General features: G+C 55.3%; 1 protein-coding gene across 1 annotated transcript; it reads left to right on the forward strand.

Moving 5' to 3' along the window:
• The first annotated feature begins 12,062 nt into the window (after nt 1-12,062).
• Nucleotides 12,063-15,928, forward strand: s1pr5a (sphingosine-1-phosphate receptor 5a). The gene is made up of 2 exons (XM_067232871.1): nt 12,063-12,198; nt 13,109-15,928. The coding sequence occupies exon 2, from the start codon at nt 13,422-13,424 to the stop codon at nt 14,622-14,624; it is 1,203 nt and encodes a 400-aa protein (XP_067088972.1). The 5' UTR covers nt 12,063-12,198; nt 13,109-13,421; the 3' UTR covers nt 14,625-15,928.
• Nucleotides 15,929-16,679: the final 751 nt, after the last annotated feature.

Here is a 16,679-nt window from a genome sequence, read left to right on the forward strand (position 1 = left end):
TGCTGGAGGAATGTTGTCTGAGATGAGAAGAGAAATCTGCTGGTTGGCGTGGCCGTCCGATGACTTGTGAACTAAGTTATCAAGTCTTCCATTGGCACATCATCCTTACAGCTGGGTTTTTACATGGAACCTATGAATTCTGTGAACAGGATTTCGATCGAACTGTCTTTCTGTCTTCAATACAACTGCTGCAGGATTCTTCACATGAATGAATTTGATTTTCTTTAACCCAGACAGCAAGGTTTAGTGTGTGTGTGAGACATCATCAACACTGAAGAGATGGAAATAGGTGTTCAGACATAGATGTTATATGTGTACTAATTTAGTAGCTTTCAAACAAAGTGACCGACAGGTTCCTGTCCTCTCTGCATCACCATCAGGTTCCTGTTTCAGGTCCTGTTTCAGGTCTCACGCTGAGCTATGTGTTCACTGTAGTGTATTTATTTGAGCGGTCTTCATCTGTAATACTCAAACGTAAAAGAAAGATCTGTTCTGGAGCACGTACGGATGCGTATGACCAATCCGAGCACAGATGTTTCTTCTGCTCAGCAGCCAATCAGGATATGGCACCAGCATGGGGAACACGGCCAACCTGAGAACCCAGATCAGGATATTTTTGGTAGTGAGAACCCAGCGTCAGGTTCTCTGTGTGTCTGGTCCTGGGGTCCTGGGTCCTGGGGTCCTGGGGTCTGGGTCCTGGGGTCTGGGGTCCTGGAGTCCTGGGGTCCTGGGGTCCTGGGGTCTGGGTCCTGGGGTCCTGGGGTCCTGGGGTCTGGGGTCCTGGGGTCCTGGGGTCTGGGGTCCTGGGTCCTGGGTCCTGGGGTCTGGGGTCCTGGGTCCTGGGTCCTGGGTCCTGGGGTCCTGGTCTGCTTTGGTTTGGTTTTGTCCTGGGTCTGCCCTGATTTGTTTTGGTCTGGTTTGGCAAGGGTCTCCCTAACAACCTCAAAGGCTTGAGAGGAGAGAGAAAAAAATAATGAGAGGGAGACTTAAATGGCTCCGAACGTTGTTAGTCACGCTGCTGTGAACGCTTGGCTGCTGAGCGGCCCTGACACAGATCTGACCACAGAACCACTACAGGAGAACCCCTGTCACAGGTCTGAACACAGAACCACTACAGGAGAACCCCTATCACAGGTCTGAACACAGAACCACTACAGGAGAACCCCTGACACAGATCTGAACACAGAACCACTACAGGAGAACCCCTGTCACAGGTCTAAACACAGAACCACTACAGGAGAACCCCTGTCACAGATCTGAACACAGAACCACTACAGGAGAAGCCCTGACACAGATATGAACACAGAACCACTACAGGAGAACCCCTGTCACAGGTTTAAAAACAGAACCACTACAGGAGAACCCCTGTCACAGGTCTAAAAACAGAACCACTACAGGAGAACCCCTGTCACAGGTCTGAACACAGAACCACTACAGGAGAACCCCTGACACAGATCTGAACACAGAACCACGACAGGAGAACCCCTGTCACAGATCTGAACACAGAACCACTACAGGAGAATCCCTGTCACAGGTCTGAACACAGAACCACTACAGGAGAACCCCTGTCACAGGTCTGAACACAGAACCACTACAGGAGAACCCCTGTCACAGGTCTGAACATAGAACCACTACAGGAGAACCCCTGTCACAGGTCTGAACACAGAACCACTACAGGAGAACCCCTGTCACAGGTCTGAACATAGAACCACTACAGGAGAACCCCTGACACAGGTCTGAACACAGAACCACTACAGGAGAACCCCTGTCACAGGTCTGAACACAGAACCACTACAGGAGAACCCCTGTCACAGGTCTGAACACAGAACCAATACAGAAGAACCCCTGTCACAGGTCTGAACACAGAACCAATACAGGAGAACCCCTGTCACAGGTCTGAACACAGAACCAATACAGGAGAACCACAGGAAGACAAACAGAAAGAAAGACCGAAAGAGCGTGTGTGTGTGTGTAGGAGAGTATGTGTGTGTGCATGGGAGAGAGAGTGTGTGTGTGAGAGGGGTGGGGGGGAGAGTGTGTGTGGGAGAGAGAGAGTAAGATGGCTGTAGTGTGGGCCTTTATTTTATCAGCCCACCATCCAGATCAGATTAGAATTCCTACAGAATCTAGCTAGCACATCCTCACTAACAGCTAGTACTATAGCAGCTGGCTAGCTAGCACATCCTAACTAACAGCTAGTACTATATCAGCTGGTTAGCTAGCATATCCTGACTAACAGCTAGTACTATAGCAGCTGGCTAGCTAGCACATCCTGAGTAACAGCTAGTTGTATAGCAGCTGGTTAGCTAGCACTATCTGGCCAACAACTTGAACGTTACTGCAACTTCTGCTACATAATACATTCCGGTTAGTAGCTACTACGATAGCTTCTGCTAGCTAAAGTGGCACAGCCTAACAGCTGGTACTGTAACAGCTAGCTAGCAAAGGCAGGCAAACAGCTAGTATTGGTGCATCTTACAGACATCCCAACCTGCACACTCATTTCCGGGAGGTGGTCCCCCCCCGACGCAATCAGGACACGCGATTTGCACCTGTCTCTACCAGAAATGACCATTGGACAGTCTCTCGCTCGCACGAAATACAAAATCCCCGATTTCCGGGAGATTGTAGAGCATTTGCGGGCGTCAGGGAGCCGCTATTGAAATGCGGGACACTCCCGGACCTTACGGGAGACTTGGGATGTCTGCATCTTATCAGGGGGGTGTTGAAAGGTATGAGAGGTCATTGAATACAGAGACAATGGGGCTGTATAATAGTGTATTTTTAACCTTAAAGTTAAGTATCCTGGAATAGCTCCATGCTCCTGTGGAGACGGAGGTAGGCTTGCTAGACTGGCTGGCTCCAGGCCCCTGTGTGGGATATATATGGGCTCCCTCACCTGAAACACACACATTTGAAATGAGATTGTGTTATTTATCTGGCTTCTGGAGTGGCTACTACAGGTCCTCTCTGCTGTTGCATTAGCAACACAGAGGTGATTCAGCCGTTCTGAAAGCTGTGCTCCAACGACCGTCTGCGCATGACAGGCTTCTTTATGTTCACCGCGCCTGCTGGCTGAGTTTGGGTTGGTGTGTGATGTGGCTGGAGCAAGCTCCTTGAGTCTGACCAGAAACACTCAGAACTACGCTCTTCAGATCCTTGATCTCTGCTGGACTTTACTGTACGTGGCTGTGGATGAAAGGGCCAGATGAACACAGTGTGAATGTAGCAGACACAGACAGGCTGGCTGGAGAGGAAATGCAGGTTTTACATTGAGGGAACCCGGGGTTAGAGAGAGGGAGGGGGAGAGAGGAAGAGAGAGATTGAGGAGAGAGGAAGAGAGAGAGTGAGGAGAGAGATTGAGGAGAGAGAAAGAGAGAGAGTGAGGAGAGGAAGAGAGAGATTGAGGAGAGAGGAAGAGAGAGAGTGAGGAAAGAGATTGAGGAGAGAGGAAGAGAGAGAGTGAGGAAAGAGGAAGAGAGAGAGTGAGGAGAGAGGAAGAGAGAGATTGAGGAGAGAGGAAGAGAGAGATTGAGGAGAGAGGAAGAGAGAGAGTAAGGAAAGAGGAAGAGAGTGAGGAGGAGAGAGGAAGAGAGAGATTGAGGAGGAGAGAGGAAGAGAGAGATTGAGGAGGAGAGAGGAAGAGAGAGAGTGAGGAGGAGAGAGGAAGAGAGAGATTGAGGGGGAGAGAGGAAGAGAGAGATTGAGGGGGAGAGAGGAAGAGAGAGATTGAGGGGGAGAGACGAAGAGAAAGGGAGAGAACTGGTCATTGGTGCCAGAAAAAGAGAGCTGGACTTTCCCATCATCATCCTCATCATCAAAAGACCTCATAGTTCATTACTTGATTCATGAAGACTCCGCCCCCGTAGTGCATGACTGAGTTTGTTACACACACACATACACACACACACATGCGCACACAAGCAAGCGCACACACACGCACACACACACATACATACACATACACACACACACACAAAACAGCCCAAACATAAGGGCTGCTTTTCCGAGAAGCTTAGCTGGAGCCAGAGGAATCCCTCCTTTTTTAGGAGCTTGGGTAATTGCTAAAGTTTGAATAAAAAGTGGAAGACCAAAGTCATTCACTGAGTCACCCCCTAACCCACAAGCTTCTCTCCCCCTCCTCTCTCCACCTCTTCTTCTCTCTCTCTCTCCCTCCTCTATCTCCCCTCCCTCCCCTCTCTCTGCCCCTCTCCTTCCCTCCCCTCTTTCTCTCTCCCTCCCCTCTCTCTCCCTCTCTCCCTCCCCCCTCTCTGCCTCCCCTCTCTCTGACCCCCCTCTCTCTCCCTCTCTCCCCCTCTCGCTCTGCCCCCCCTCTCTCTCCCTCCCTCCTCTCTCCCTCTCTCCCCCCCCCTCGCTCTGCACCCCCTCTCTCCCTCCCCTCTCTCCCTCCCCCCTCTCTCCCTCCCCCCCCTCTCTCCCTCCCCTCTTTCTCCGATGTGGGAACGTCCTTTCTTCCATGCCGACCTCCAGAATGAACTCATCCTAAACCTCTGAACAAAACAACCTTTCATGAAAGCCCTCATTCACAACGGCCTCCACAACAACCAATCTAGGAGCAGCGTGCGTAATCCCATCAGCCAATCACTGAGCTGGCTCACTGTGGGAACCTGGGAACTCAACAACACGGTCTGAATGGAGATGGAGATGTGCACATGTTGGATGTTGGTTGGATAAGCTGGAGGGAAGGAACCAGGGCTGAGGATGTTGGATGTTTCGGGGAGGAGGAGGAGGTTAGGGGGAGTTGCACTGCTGCACTGTGAGGTTAGATAGAGCTGCACTGTGAGGTTAGATGGAGCTGCACTGTGAGGTTAGATAGAGCTGCACTGTGAGGTTAGATAGAGCTGCACTGTGAGGTTAGATAGAGCTGCACTGTGAGGTTAGATAGAGCTGCACTGTGAGGTTAGATAGAGCTGCACTGTGAGGTTAGATGGAGCTGCACTGTGAGGTTAGATGGAGCTGCACTGTGAGGTTAGATAGAGCTGCACTGTGAGGTTAGATGGAGCTGCACTGTGAGGTTAGATAGAGCTGCACTGTGAGGTTAGATAGAGCTGCACTGTGAGGTTAGATGGAGCTGCACTGTGAGGTTAGATGGAGCTGCACTGTGAGGTTAGATAGAGCTGCACTGTGAGGTTAGATGGAGCTGCACTGTGAGGTTAGATAGAGCTGCACTGTGAGGTTAGATAGAACTGCACTGTGAGGTTAGATAGAGCTGCACTGTGAGGTTAGATAGAGCTGCACTGTGAGGTTAGATAGAGCTGCACTGTGAGGTTAGATGGAGCTGCACTGTGAGGTTAGATAGAGCTGCACTGTGAGGTTAGATGGAGCTGCACTGTGAGGTTAGATGGAGCTGCACTGTGAGGTTAGATGGAGCTGCACTGTGAGGTTAGATAGAGCTGCACTGTGAGGTTAGATAGAGCTGCACTGTGAGGTTAGATAGAGCTGCACTGTGAGGTTAGATGGAGCTGCACTGTGAGGTTAGATAGAGCTGCACTGTGAGGTTAGATAGAGCTGCATTGTGAGGTTAGATGGAGCTGCACTGTGAGGTTAGATAGAGCTGCACTGTGAGGTTAGATAGAGCTGCACTGTGAGGTTAGATAGAGCTGCATTGTGAGGTTAGATGGAGCTGCACTGTGAGGTTAGATAGAGCTGCATTGTGAGGTTAGATGGAGCTGCACTGTGAGGTTAGATGGAGCTGCACTGTGAGGTTAGATGGAGCTGCACTGTGAGGTTAGATGGAGCTGCACTGTGAGGTTAGATAGAGCTGCATTATGAGGTTAGATAGAGCTGCACTGTGAGGTTAGATAGAGCTGCACTGTGAGGTTAGATAGAGCTGCATTGTGAGGTTAGATGGAGCTGCACTGTGAGGTTAGATAGAGCTGCATTGTGAGGTTAGATGGAGCTGCACTGTGAGGTTAGATGGAGCTGCACTGTGAGGTTAGATGGAGCTGCACTGTGAGGTTAGATGGAGCTGCACTGAGGTTAGATATTTTAGGCTAAAAGATTCAGTGCTTTTGAGAAAACATTCGTGGCTCAAGCCAAAGAAGCCCCCCCCCACCCCCCCCCCCCCGCCCACAACGCTGACATTTACGTTCAGAGTTTCTGTCCAATCAGACAGGTTCTGCCCAGCCTCAACCCCAACCCGAGACCCAGCCTCTCTCACATCTTTATCTCAACCCCAGCCTCGGTTTCCCCATACAATATGAGACGGGACAATCAACTTGGGAAACGATTTAAAACAAACAACTTGTGTTTGAACCACAGCAGCAGACGAACACATTCCACTGGCTCAGACAGCAGAGCTTCAAGAGTTTGTTTCTTCATAAAAACAGGAAGCTTTTCTGAGATCCCAGCTCAGTGACACAGTCTGACATGCTGTCTGGAGGACGGGGGCCATGCTAGCTGGAGGACGGGGGCCATGCTGTCTGGAGGACGGGGGCCATGCCAGCTGGAGGACGGGGGCCATGCTGTCTGGAGGACGGGGGGCCATGCTGTCTGGAGGACGGGGGGCCATGCTGTCTGGAGGACGGGGGCCATGCTGTCTGGAGGACGGGGGCCATGCTGTCTGGAGGACGGGGGCCATGCTGTCTGGAGGACGGGGGCCATGCTGTCTGGAGGACGGGGGCCATGCTGTCTGGAGGACGGGGGGCCATGCTGTCTGGAGGACGGGGGCCATGCTAGCTGGAGGACGGGGGCCATGCTGGCTGGAGGACGGGGGCCATGCTGTCTGGAGGACAGGGGCCATGCTAGCTGGAGGACGGGGGCCATGCTAGCTGGAGGACGGGGGCCATGCTGTCTGGAGGACGGGGGCCATGCTGTCTGGAGGACAGGGGCCATGCTGTCTGGAGGACAGGGGCCATGCTGGCTGGAGGACGGGGGCCATGCTGGCTGGAGGACGGGGGCCATGCTGTCTGGAGGACGGGGGCCATGCTAGCTGGAGGACGGGGGCCATGCTGGCTGGAGGACGGGGGCCATGCTGTCTGGAGGACGGGGGCCATGCTGTCTGGAGGACAGGGGGCCATGCTGGCTGGAGGACGGGGGCCATGCTGGCTGGAGGACGGGGGCCATGCTAGCTGGAGGACGGGGGCCATGCTGGCTGGAGGACGGGGGCCATGCTAGCTGGAGGACGGGGGCCATGCTGTCTGGAGGACGGGGGCCATGCTGGCTGGAGGACGGGGGCCATGCTAGCTGGAGGACGGGGGCCATGCTGGCTGGAGGACGGGGGCCATGCTAGCTGGAGGACGGGGGCCATGCTGGCTGGAGGACGGGGGCCATGCTAGCTGGAGGACGGGGGCCATGCTGGCTGGAGGACGGGGGCCATGCTAGCTGGAGGACGGGGGCCATGCTGGCTGGAGGACGGGGGCCATGCTAGCTGGAGGACGGGGGCCATGCTGTCTGGAGGACGGGGGCCATGCTGGCTGGAGGACGGGGGCCATGCTGTCTGGAGGACGGGGGCCATGCTAGCTGGAGGACGGGGGCCATGCTGGCTGGAGGACGGGGGCCATGCTGGCTGGAGGACGGGGGCCATGCTAGCTGGAGGACGGGGGCCATGCTGGCTGGAGGACGGGGGCCATGCTAGCTGGAGGACGGGGGCCATGCTGTCTGGAGGACGGGGGCCATGCTGGCTGGAGGACGGGGGCCATGCTAGCTGGAGGACGGGGGCCATGCTGGCTGGAGGACGGGGGCCATGCTAGCTGGAGGACGGGGGCCATGCTGGCTGGAGGACGGGGGCCATGCTAGCTGGAGGACGGGGGCCATGCTGGCTGGAGGACGGGGGCCATGCTAGCTGGAGGACGGGGGCCATGCTGTCTGGAGGACGGGGGCCATGCTGGCTGGAGGACGGGGGCCATGCTGTCTGGAGGACGGGGGCCATGCTAGCTGGAGGACGGGGGCCATGCTGGCTGGAGGACGGGGGCCATGCCGGCTGGAGGACGGGGGCCATGCCGGCTGGAGGACGGGGGCCATGCCGGCTGGAGGACGGGGGCCATGCCGTCTGGAGGACGGGGGCCATGCTGTCTGGAGGACGGGGGGCCATGCTGTCTGGAGGACGGGGGGCCATGCTGTCTGGAGGACGGGGGCCATGCTGTCTGGAGGACGGGGGCCATGCTGTCTGGAGGACGGGGGGCCATGCTGTCTGGAGGACGGGGGGCCATGCTGTCTGGAGGACGGGGGCCATGCTGTCTGGAGGACGGGGGCCATGCTGTCTGGAGGACGGGGGCCATGCTGTCTGGAGGACGGGGGCCATGCTGTCTGGAGGACGGGGGGCCATGCTGTCTGGAGGACGGGGGCCATGCTGTCTGGAGGACGGGGGCCATGCTGTCTGGAGGACAGGGGGCCATGCTGGCTGGAGGACGGGGGCCATGCTGGCTGGAGGACGGGGGCCATGCTAGCTGGAGGACGGGGGCCATGCTGGCTGGAGGACGGGGGCCATGCTAGCTGGAGGACGGGGGCCATGCTGTCTGGAGGACGGGGGCCATGCTGGCTGGAGGACGGGGGCCATGCTAGCTGGAGGACGGGGGCCATGCTGGCTGGAGGACGGGGGCCATGCTAGCTGGAGGACGGGGGCCATGCTGGCTGGAGGACGGGGGCCATGCTAGCTGGAGGACGGGGGCCATGCTGGCTGGAGGACGGGGGCCATGCTAGCTGGAGGACGGGGGCCATGCTGGCTGGAGGACGGGGGCCATGCTAGCTGGAGGACGGGGGCCATGCTGTCTGGAGGACGGGGGCCATGCTGGCTGGAGGACGGGGGCCATGCTGTCTGGAGGACGGGGGCCATGCTAGCTGGAGGACGGGGGCCATGCTGGCTGGAGGACGGGGGCCATGCTGGCTGGAGGACGGGGGCCATGCTAGCTGGAGGACGGGGGCCATGCTGGCTGGAGGACGGGGGCCATGCTAGCTGGAGGACGGGGGCCATGCTGTCTGGAGGACGGGGGCCATGCTGGCTGGAGGACGGGGGCCATGCTAGCTGGAGGACGGGGGCCATGCTGGCTGGAGGACGGAGGCCATGCTAGCTGGAGGACGGGGGCCATGCTGGCTGGAGGACGGGGGCCATGCTAGCTGGAGGACGGGGGCCATGCTGGCTGGAGGACGGGGGCCATGCTAGCTGGAGGACGGGGGCCATGCTGTCTGGAGGACGGGGGCCATGCTGGCTGGAGGACGGGGGCCATGCTGTCTGGAGGACGGGGGCCATGCCGGCTGGAGGACGGGGGCCATGCCGGCTGGAGGACGGGGGCCATGCCGGCTGGAGGACGGGGGCCATGCCGGCTGGAGGACGGGGGCCATGCCGGCTGGAGGACGGGGGCCATGCCGTCTGGAGGACGGGGGCCATGCTGTCTGGAGGACGGGGGCCATGCTGGCTGGAGGACGGGGGCCATGCTAGCTGGAGGACGGGGGCCATGCTGTCTGGAGGACGGGGGCCATGCTGGCTGGAGGACGGGGGCCATGCTGGCTGGAGGACGGGGGCCATGCTGGCTGGAGGACGGGGGCCATGCTGTCTGGAGGACGGGGGCCATGCTAGCTGGAGGACGGGGACCATGCTAGCTGGAGGACGGGGGCCATGGTAGTAGATTAACGTCCATTTCATGTGGGACCTACTGGGAGTGTGTGTGCGTGTGTGTCAGTGTGCGTGTGTGTGTCAGTGTGTGTGTGTCAGTGTGTGTGTCAGTGTGCGTGTGTGTGTCAGTGTGTGTGTGTGTGTGTCAGTGTGCGTGTGTGTCAGTGTGTGTGCGTGTGTCAGTGTGTGTGTGTCAGTGTGTGTGTGTGTCAGTGTGCGTGTGTGTGTCAGTGTGTGTGTGTCAGTGTGTGTGTGTCAGTGTGTCAGTGTGCGTGTGTGTGTCAGTGTGTGCGTGTGTGTGTGTCAGTGTGCGTGTGTGTGTCAGTGTGTCAGTGTGCGTGTGTCAGTGTGTCAGTGTGCGTGTGTCAGTGTGCGTGTGTGTGTCAGTGTGTCAGTGTGTGTGTGTGTGTGTCTGCAGAAGATAGAAGTGGAAATCCCATGACCTTGTCTCACCCTGTCTCCATGGAGAGGGTTAGGTTAGGGTTAGAGAGGTCAACAACTGCTCCAACTCAACAACTTCCAAAGAAAAACATTCTCTCTCTTCCTCTCCTCCTCCTGTCCTCTCTCTCCTCTCTTCTCTTCTCTCCTCACCAGTCAGAGCCCTTATCAGGGTTAGCTACTCATGCAGGTCAGAAGGGTGCTTCATGGCTACACACACACACACACACACATTGACATGTCTCCTCTGAGGGAGATGTAGGGTGGCTGACAGCACTCTCTGTGTGCTAATCAGAAGCGCTTCTCAGACTGGGGGAGGGGGGGTGAGGGGGCAGGTGGACCTGGGGAAGGGGAGGGGGGATGGGCTCTACCGGGGGGGGGGCAGGTGGACCTGGGGAAGGGGAGGGGGGATGGGCTCTACCGGGGGGGGGGGGCAGGTGGACCTGGGGAAGGGGAGGCGGGATGGGCTCTACCGGGGGGGGGGGGCAGGTGGACCTGGGGAAGGGGAAGGGGGAAGGGCTCTACCGGGGGGGGGGAGAAAGGTCACAACCCCTGCACCAGCTGAGACCTAAACTCAGGACCCCGGCAGCTATCCTAACTACTGTGTGTGTGTGTGTAGCGCTCTGCTCCAGGTTGGAATGCTGCGTGTGTTCTGTGACATCATCAGTGTTCCAGGAGGACGTGCCCCTCCTTCCAGGCACAATGAGAACACTTCCTGTTTGACAACACTTCCTGTTTGGGAGAGGGGGGGGAGGTGTGTGCAAGGAGAGGGGCGCGGGGGGGTTGGACAGGTTTTACATCATTTACAAATACTCACGCTACTGTGAGTCACATCTGTACCCAGTGGGGATCGAACCCTGACCTGTCTCTCACCATGCCAGAGAGCTCAGCATTAGACCACAGCACCCCCTCAGAGAGCTCACCATTAGACCACAGCACCCCCTCAGAGAGCTCAGCATTAGACCACAGCACCCCCTCAGAGAGCGCACCATTAGACCACAGCACCCCCTCAGAGAGCTCAGCATTAGACCACAGCACCCCCTCAGAGAGCGCACCATTAGACCACAGCACCCCCTCAGAGAGCTCACCATTAGACCACAGCACCCCCTCAGAGAGCTCACCATTAGACCACAGCACCCCCTCAGAGAGCTCACCATTAGACCACAGCACCCCCTCAGAGAGCTCACCATTAGACCACAGCACCCCCTCAGAGAGCTCACCATTAGACCACAGCACCCCCTCAGAGAGCGCACCATTAGACCACAGCACCCCCTCAGAGAGCTCACCATTAGACCACAGCACCCCCTCAGAGAGCGCACCATTAGACCACAGCACCCCCTCAGAGAGCTCACCATTAGACCACAGCACCCCCTCAGAGAGCTCAGCATTAGACCACAGCACCCCCTCAGAGAGCGCACCATTAGACCACAGCACCCCCTCAGAGAGCTCACCATTAGACCACAGCACCCCCTCAGAGAGCGCACCATTAGACCACAGCACCCCCTCAGAGAGCTCACCATTAGACCACAGCACCCCCTCAGAGAGCTCACCATTAGACCACAGCACCCCCTCAGAGAGCTCACCATTAGACCACAGCACCCCCTCAGAGAGCGCACCATTAGACCAAAGGACCTCCTGTCCCTTTCCTGAAGACACCAAGCCTGCAATAGGAACAGTCACCCTGTCCCTTTCCTGAAGACACCAAGCCTGCAATAGGAACAGTCACCCTGTCCCTTCCTGGAGACACCAAGCCTGCAATAGGAACAGTCACCCTGTCCCTTCCTGGAGACACCAAGCCTGCAATAGGAACAGTCACCCTGTCCCTTCCTGGAGACACCAAGCCTGCAATAGGAACAGTTCCAATCTCCCTGTCATCTATCAACAACAAACAATAACAACCAGCGAGAACTCCAAGTTCGACAGCTAAGTACAAACTAGGGGAAAGAGAAAGAGAGAAAGGGTGTGAGATAAAGAGAACAAGCGAGAGGGAGAGCGAGAGAGAGGGAGGAGAGAGACAGAGAGAGAGAGAGAGAGAGAGAGAGAGAGAGAGAGAGAGAGGGGGGGCGTGGGGGGAGAGCTGCTGTTCGGCTCCAACCACTTTTACAGCAATCATTCCGACTCGAGCCACGGGGTCTACGGAGCACCGGACAAAGAAGTTTCTCTGGATTTAAATAAATTACTTTTAAAAGGTAGGCGTTTACAATTCGTCGCTTGGGTTGCAAGTCTGCCTCCTAGCACTTTTTATTTTATAGGTATTTGTTGTTTAAATTAGAGGTTTGAATCAATAAATGTAGTTTTTTTATTAGTAATCTTATCGACATTTTCCGAATAGGCTACTAGAGGTCTTCTGTTATTCGCGAAATACTTGTTTTTTCCGTTAATGTAGCCTACCGTCAATTTACCGTGACTGTTCATTTGCATCGGTTATGGTCCAACAGAATGTGAACGCTCTGCAGACAGATGTATAACTCACTTTCGGCCACAACAATTTTTCATCTAAATAACCTCATATTATTTTAGATGGGGATTTGACTGTGCGATGATATCAGGAGATCCGTATAAAGAACAGGCAGGCCAACACAGTCTTGTATCCAGACGGACAGGCTATAAATCAATAAGCACTTTCATGAGAAGCGGGCAGTTATAATTTATTATCAGGTGGTAATTCCATTAAATAGTCTGAGTAGCCTATAAAGTTTCCAACTGAGTTTAATCGGTCCGTGTAACCTATGTTCGTGCTTTACGTTTTGTGTTTATGTTAATTCTAAACAACAGTAGATTGTCCAACAACATTCTGAGACGGAAGCGTAGAGACGCGAGGAGACAGGCGTGGGAGAGATGGACAGTTTTACGGTGCACGGGCTGGCACTTCTAAAAGTAGGCTTTTCTCAAGGTTATCCAATTGAGCTACACAGAACAAGTTACATTTAAAGTGGAAAAAATGACATGAATCAAACATTCTGAAACCGCGGAAACGAAATGAACAAGTAAACTGTAATTGGGTGCTGAAAAAGGCCAAGTCTAAGTTACTCAAATTAGTTTCAAAAAGTTGATGTTGTAATGTGGCTGTTTCTGCTCCTGCCTTCCCCTGCTCTCCAGGCCTCCCTAGCGTCCTCACTGCGCAACTGCGCTGGCACGAGAGGGCAGAGATCCAGCAGGATACAATATCTGATGACGCATCACTCTGACATTGAATGCTTCCTGATTCCAGCAAACAGCGGATTACAAAGAGGAAACTGAACCACTTAAGGGGATTTCAGAGAGACTATCCGAGGGAATCCTGCCTGCCCTGGCTCAGTTCTGTGCCCATGACTGAAACATGGACCATGTGAGTCAACTTGGATGCCCCATCTGAAGGATCTCAGTGGTTGAATAAAGATCTGTCAGACACACACACACACATTCAGCAGTCATGTCTACCGATGCGTCCCACGCCGCCTATGCGGGGGCGGAGCCCTCCACGGTTCCCATGACGCCCGGGGCGGGGTACCTGCTGCGGATGTTCAGGGAGTACCAGAGCAACGCCGTTATCATGGAACACTATAACTTCACCGGCAAGCTGAAGGAGAACAAGTACCGTGACGGTCTGAAGCCCGAGGCCATCTTTTTCCTGCTGGTCTGCCTCCTCATCGTCCTGGAGAATGCAACGGTTCTCCTGGCCATCTGGAGGAACAAGAAGTTTCACCTGCCCATGTACTACCTGCTGGGGAACCTAACACTGTCCGACCTGCTGGCGGGATTCACCTACATGGTGAACATTGTGACGTCGGGCGCCAACACGCTCACGATGACCCCTGCCCTCTGGTTCCTGAGGGAGGGGGGTGTGTTCATCACGCTGGCGGCCTCTGTCATCAGCCTCCTGGCCATCGCCATCGAGCGCCACGTCACCATGGTGAGGATGAAGCCCTACCAGGGCGCCAAGCGCGGACGCATGTTCGCCCTGATTGGAGCCAGCTGGGTTCTGGCGGTCCTGCTCGGGGTTCTCCCGGTTCTGGGGTGGAACTGCATGGGCCGTCTGGACCGCTGCTCCACCGTGCTGCCGCTCTATGCCAAGAGCTACATCCTGTTCTGCATCACGGTGTTCACCGCCGTGCTGCTGGCCATAGTGGTGCTCTACGTGCGGATCTACCGCATCGTCAAGTCCAACACCCAGCATATGGGCTCCGCCCCCCAGAGGAAGGGCCTCGCCAGGAAGAGTCAGAAGTATCTGGCTCTGCTGAAGACCGTCACCATCGTGGTGGGGGTCTTCATCGCCTGCTGGGCGCCGCTCTTCATCCTCCTCCTCCTGGACTTCTGCTGCGCCCCGCGGCGCTGCCAGGTCCTCTTCAAGGCTGACTACTTCCTGGGCGTGGCCATGCTGAACTCCCTGCTGAACCCCATCATCTACACCCTGACCAGCCAGGACATGCGGCGGGCCATCCTGCGGCTGCTGTGCGGGAGCTGCCTGCGCAGGGGCGGCCGTGCCCACAAGCTGGGCGCTCTGTTCCTGGACGGCAGCACCAGCCACACCGAGGCTGCCACCCACCGGCTGGAGGGGCTGGACACCACCGTGTCATCTGGGAACTTCACCCCCTCCACTGTCAAGGCCATCTACCCCCGCATGGCCCAGACGTGATCCTACCCCCAAATCAGGGGGGGGGGGGGTTGGGGGTTTGGAGGAGTTCTAAGGACAAGACTTATACCTGCAGATGACAACTTCCTGTGTGGAGAGGATGGGAGGAGTACAGGATGTGAATACACCTGGACGAGTAAAGCTCAGTCATAGACTGCAGGTCGTAGTGGTCTACATCTTTGGATGAAAGCATCTGCTAATTGAATATTTTCATGTACTTATCTAGACTGGTTGAACATGTTGTCCTGTTTGAGGATGACTGTCTCCTGAGAGGACTGGCTGCCTGTAGATCTCACACATCAGGAGGCCCACTAGAGTTGTGTCTTGCTGGATCTCTACTAGTCAAGGCTGTGTTTCCAAGTCACTAAAGAATAATTAGCTAGGGGGTAGGTTTAGCTGAATGGTTAGAGCATTAGACTACAGATCAAGCAGGTTCAAATCTCTCTCAGTAGGTTGTTTTGGATAAAGGCATCTGCTAAATGAACAGTACTCATCACTTACCCCACATAATAATGCTGTTTGTAACACAACCCAACAGCACAGACAGTGAAGCATATGGAGTTGTTCTGACAGCCTCTGTGATTAGACTGCTGGTCTGATTGATGCCTGGTAGCGTCTTCAACATCTATCCCTCCACTGCAGAAAACACTTAACAGACATGATGATATGTAGTTAGAGCACACTGACTCCACACCCAGTGCTGCCCTGCCAAGCTTGCCATTCCTGCTGTCAGATTAGCCCTCAGAGGGTATGCTGGGAGATCTGCCCTCAGAGGGTATGCTGGGAGATCTGCCCTCAGAGGGTATGCTGGGAGATCTGCCCTCAGAGGGTATGCTGGGAGATCTGCCCTCAGAGGGTATGCTGGGAGATCTGCCCTCAGAGGGTATGCTGGGAGATCTGCCCTCAGAGGGTATGCTGGGAGATCTGCCCTCAGAGGGTATGCTGGGAGATCTGCCCTCAGAGGGTATGCTGGGAGATCTGCCCTCAGAGGGTATGCTGGGAGATCTCAGGGCCGGGTGTGGAGACGGGACCTGGTATGGTGAGGCGGTGGAGATAGGAGCTATTTGGTCCATTCTGGTTTGTATGGCACAGTTTATACATATGTACAAACAAATCTGTTTCTGTAAGGCAGCCAAATTGGGGGTTGTCTGTAAATAGAACCAACTGTAGATTTCTTATCAGAAATGCATTTTGTATAATCTGAACTATTCTTAAATTATGAGATTGTCCCCTGTGTTATATATGTACGTTCAACAAATAAATGTATATTTAAATGATTATTATAATATTAAAATAGTTTGTTGACACTGTCACCAGCTTGTATAAAGAGTATTAACTGTGACCACGTTTATATATATGTATTGCCTTTCTTATTGTGGTTTCTTTTTTTAAGGATTTATTTAATAGGAACATTTATTTAATATTGACAGAGAGCAGGACGTGATGGCAGTTACAAGAAACCGCTTCACTAGTCAACACACACACACACACACCTTTAGACACAATCAGACATACTACACAAACAGAAAATCTTATCCTTCTTGTGATGAGAAAAGCATGAGTTATCATGCTATCATGCAGGAGTTATCAGTTGTTCAGCGTGGTTAGTACACACACACAGACATACCGACAAACAAAGCATTTCTCATAACTGAAACCAACGTCCTTGTTCTCCAAGCGTGTCAGGCAGCGGGCACACGAGCGTGTCAGACAGCGGGGACACAAGCGTGTCAGGCAGCGGGGACAGGAGCGTGTCAGGCAGCGGGGACAGGAGCGCGTCAGGCAGCGGGGACAGGAGCGCGTCAGGCAGCGGGGACAGGAGCGTGTCAGGCAGCGGGGACAGGAGCGTGTCAGGCAGCGGGGACACGAGCGTGTAAGACAGCAGGGACAGGAGCGTGTCAGACAGCGGGGACACGAGCGTGTCAGACAGCGGGGATAGGAGCGTGTCAGGCAGCGGGGACAGGAGCGTGTCAGGCAGCGGGGACAGGAGCGTGTCAGACAGCGGGGACAGGAGCGTGTCAGACAGCGGGGATAGGAGCGTGTCAGGCAGCGGGGACA

The sequence above is a fragment of the Osmerus mordax genome, chromosome 3, assembly GCF_038355195.1.
Source record: "Osmerus mordax isolate fOsmMor3 chromosome 3, fOsmMor3.pri, whole genome shotgun sequence".
Lineage (NCBI taxonomy): Eukaryota > Metazoa > Chordata > Actinopteri > Osmeriformes > Osmeridae > Osmerus > Osmerus mordax.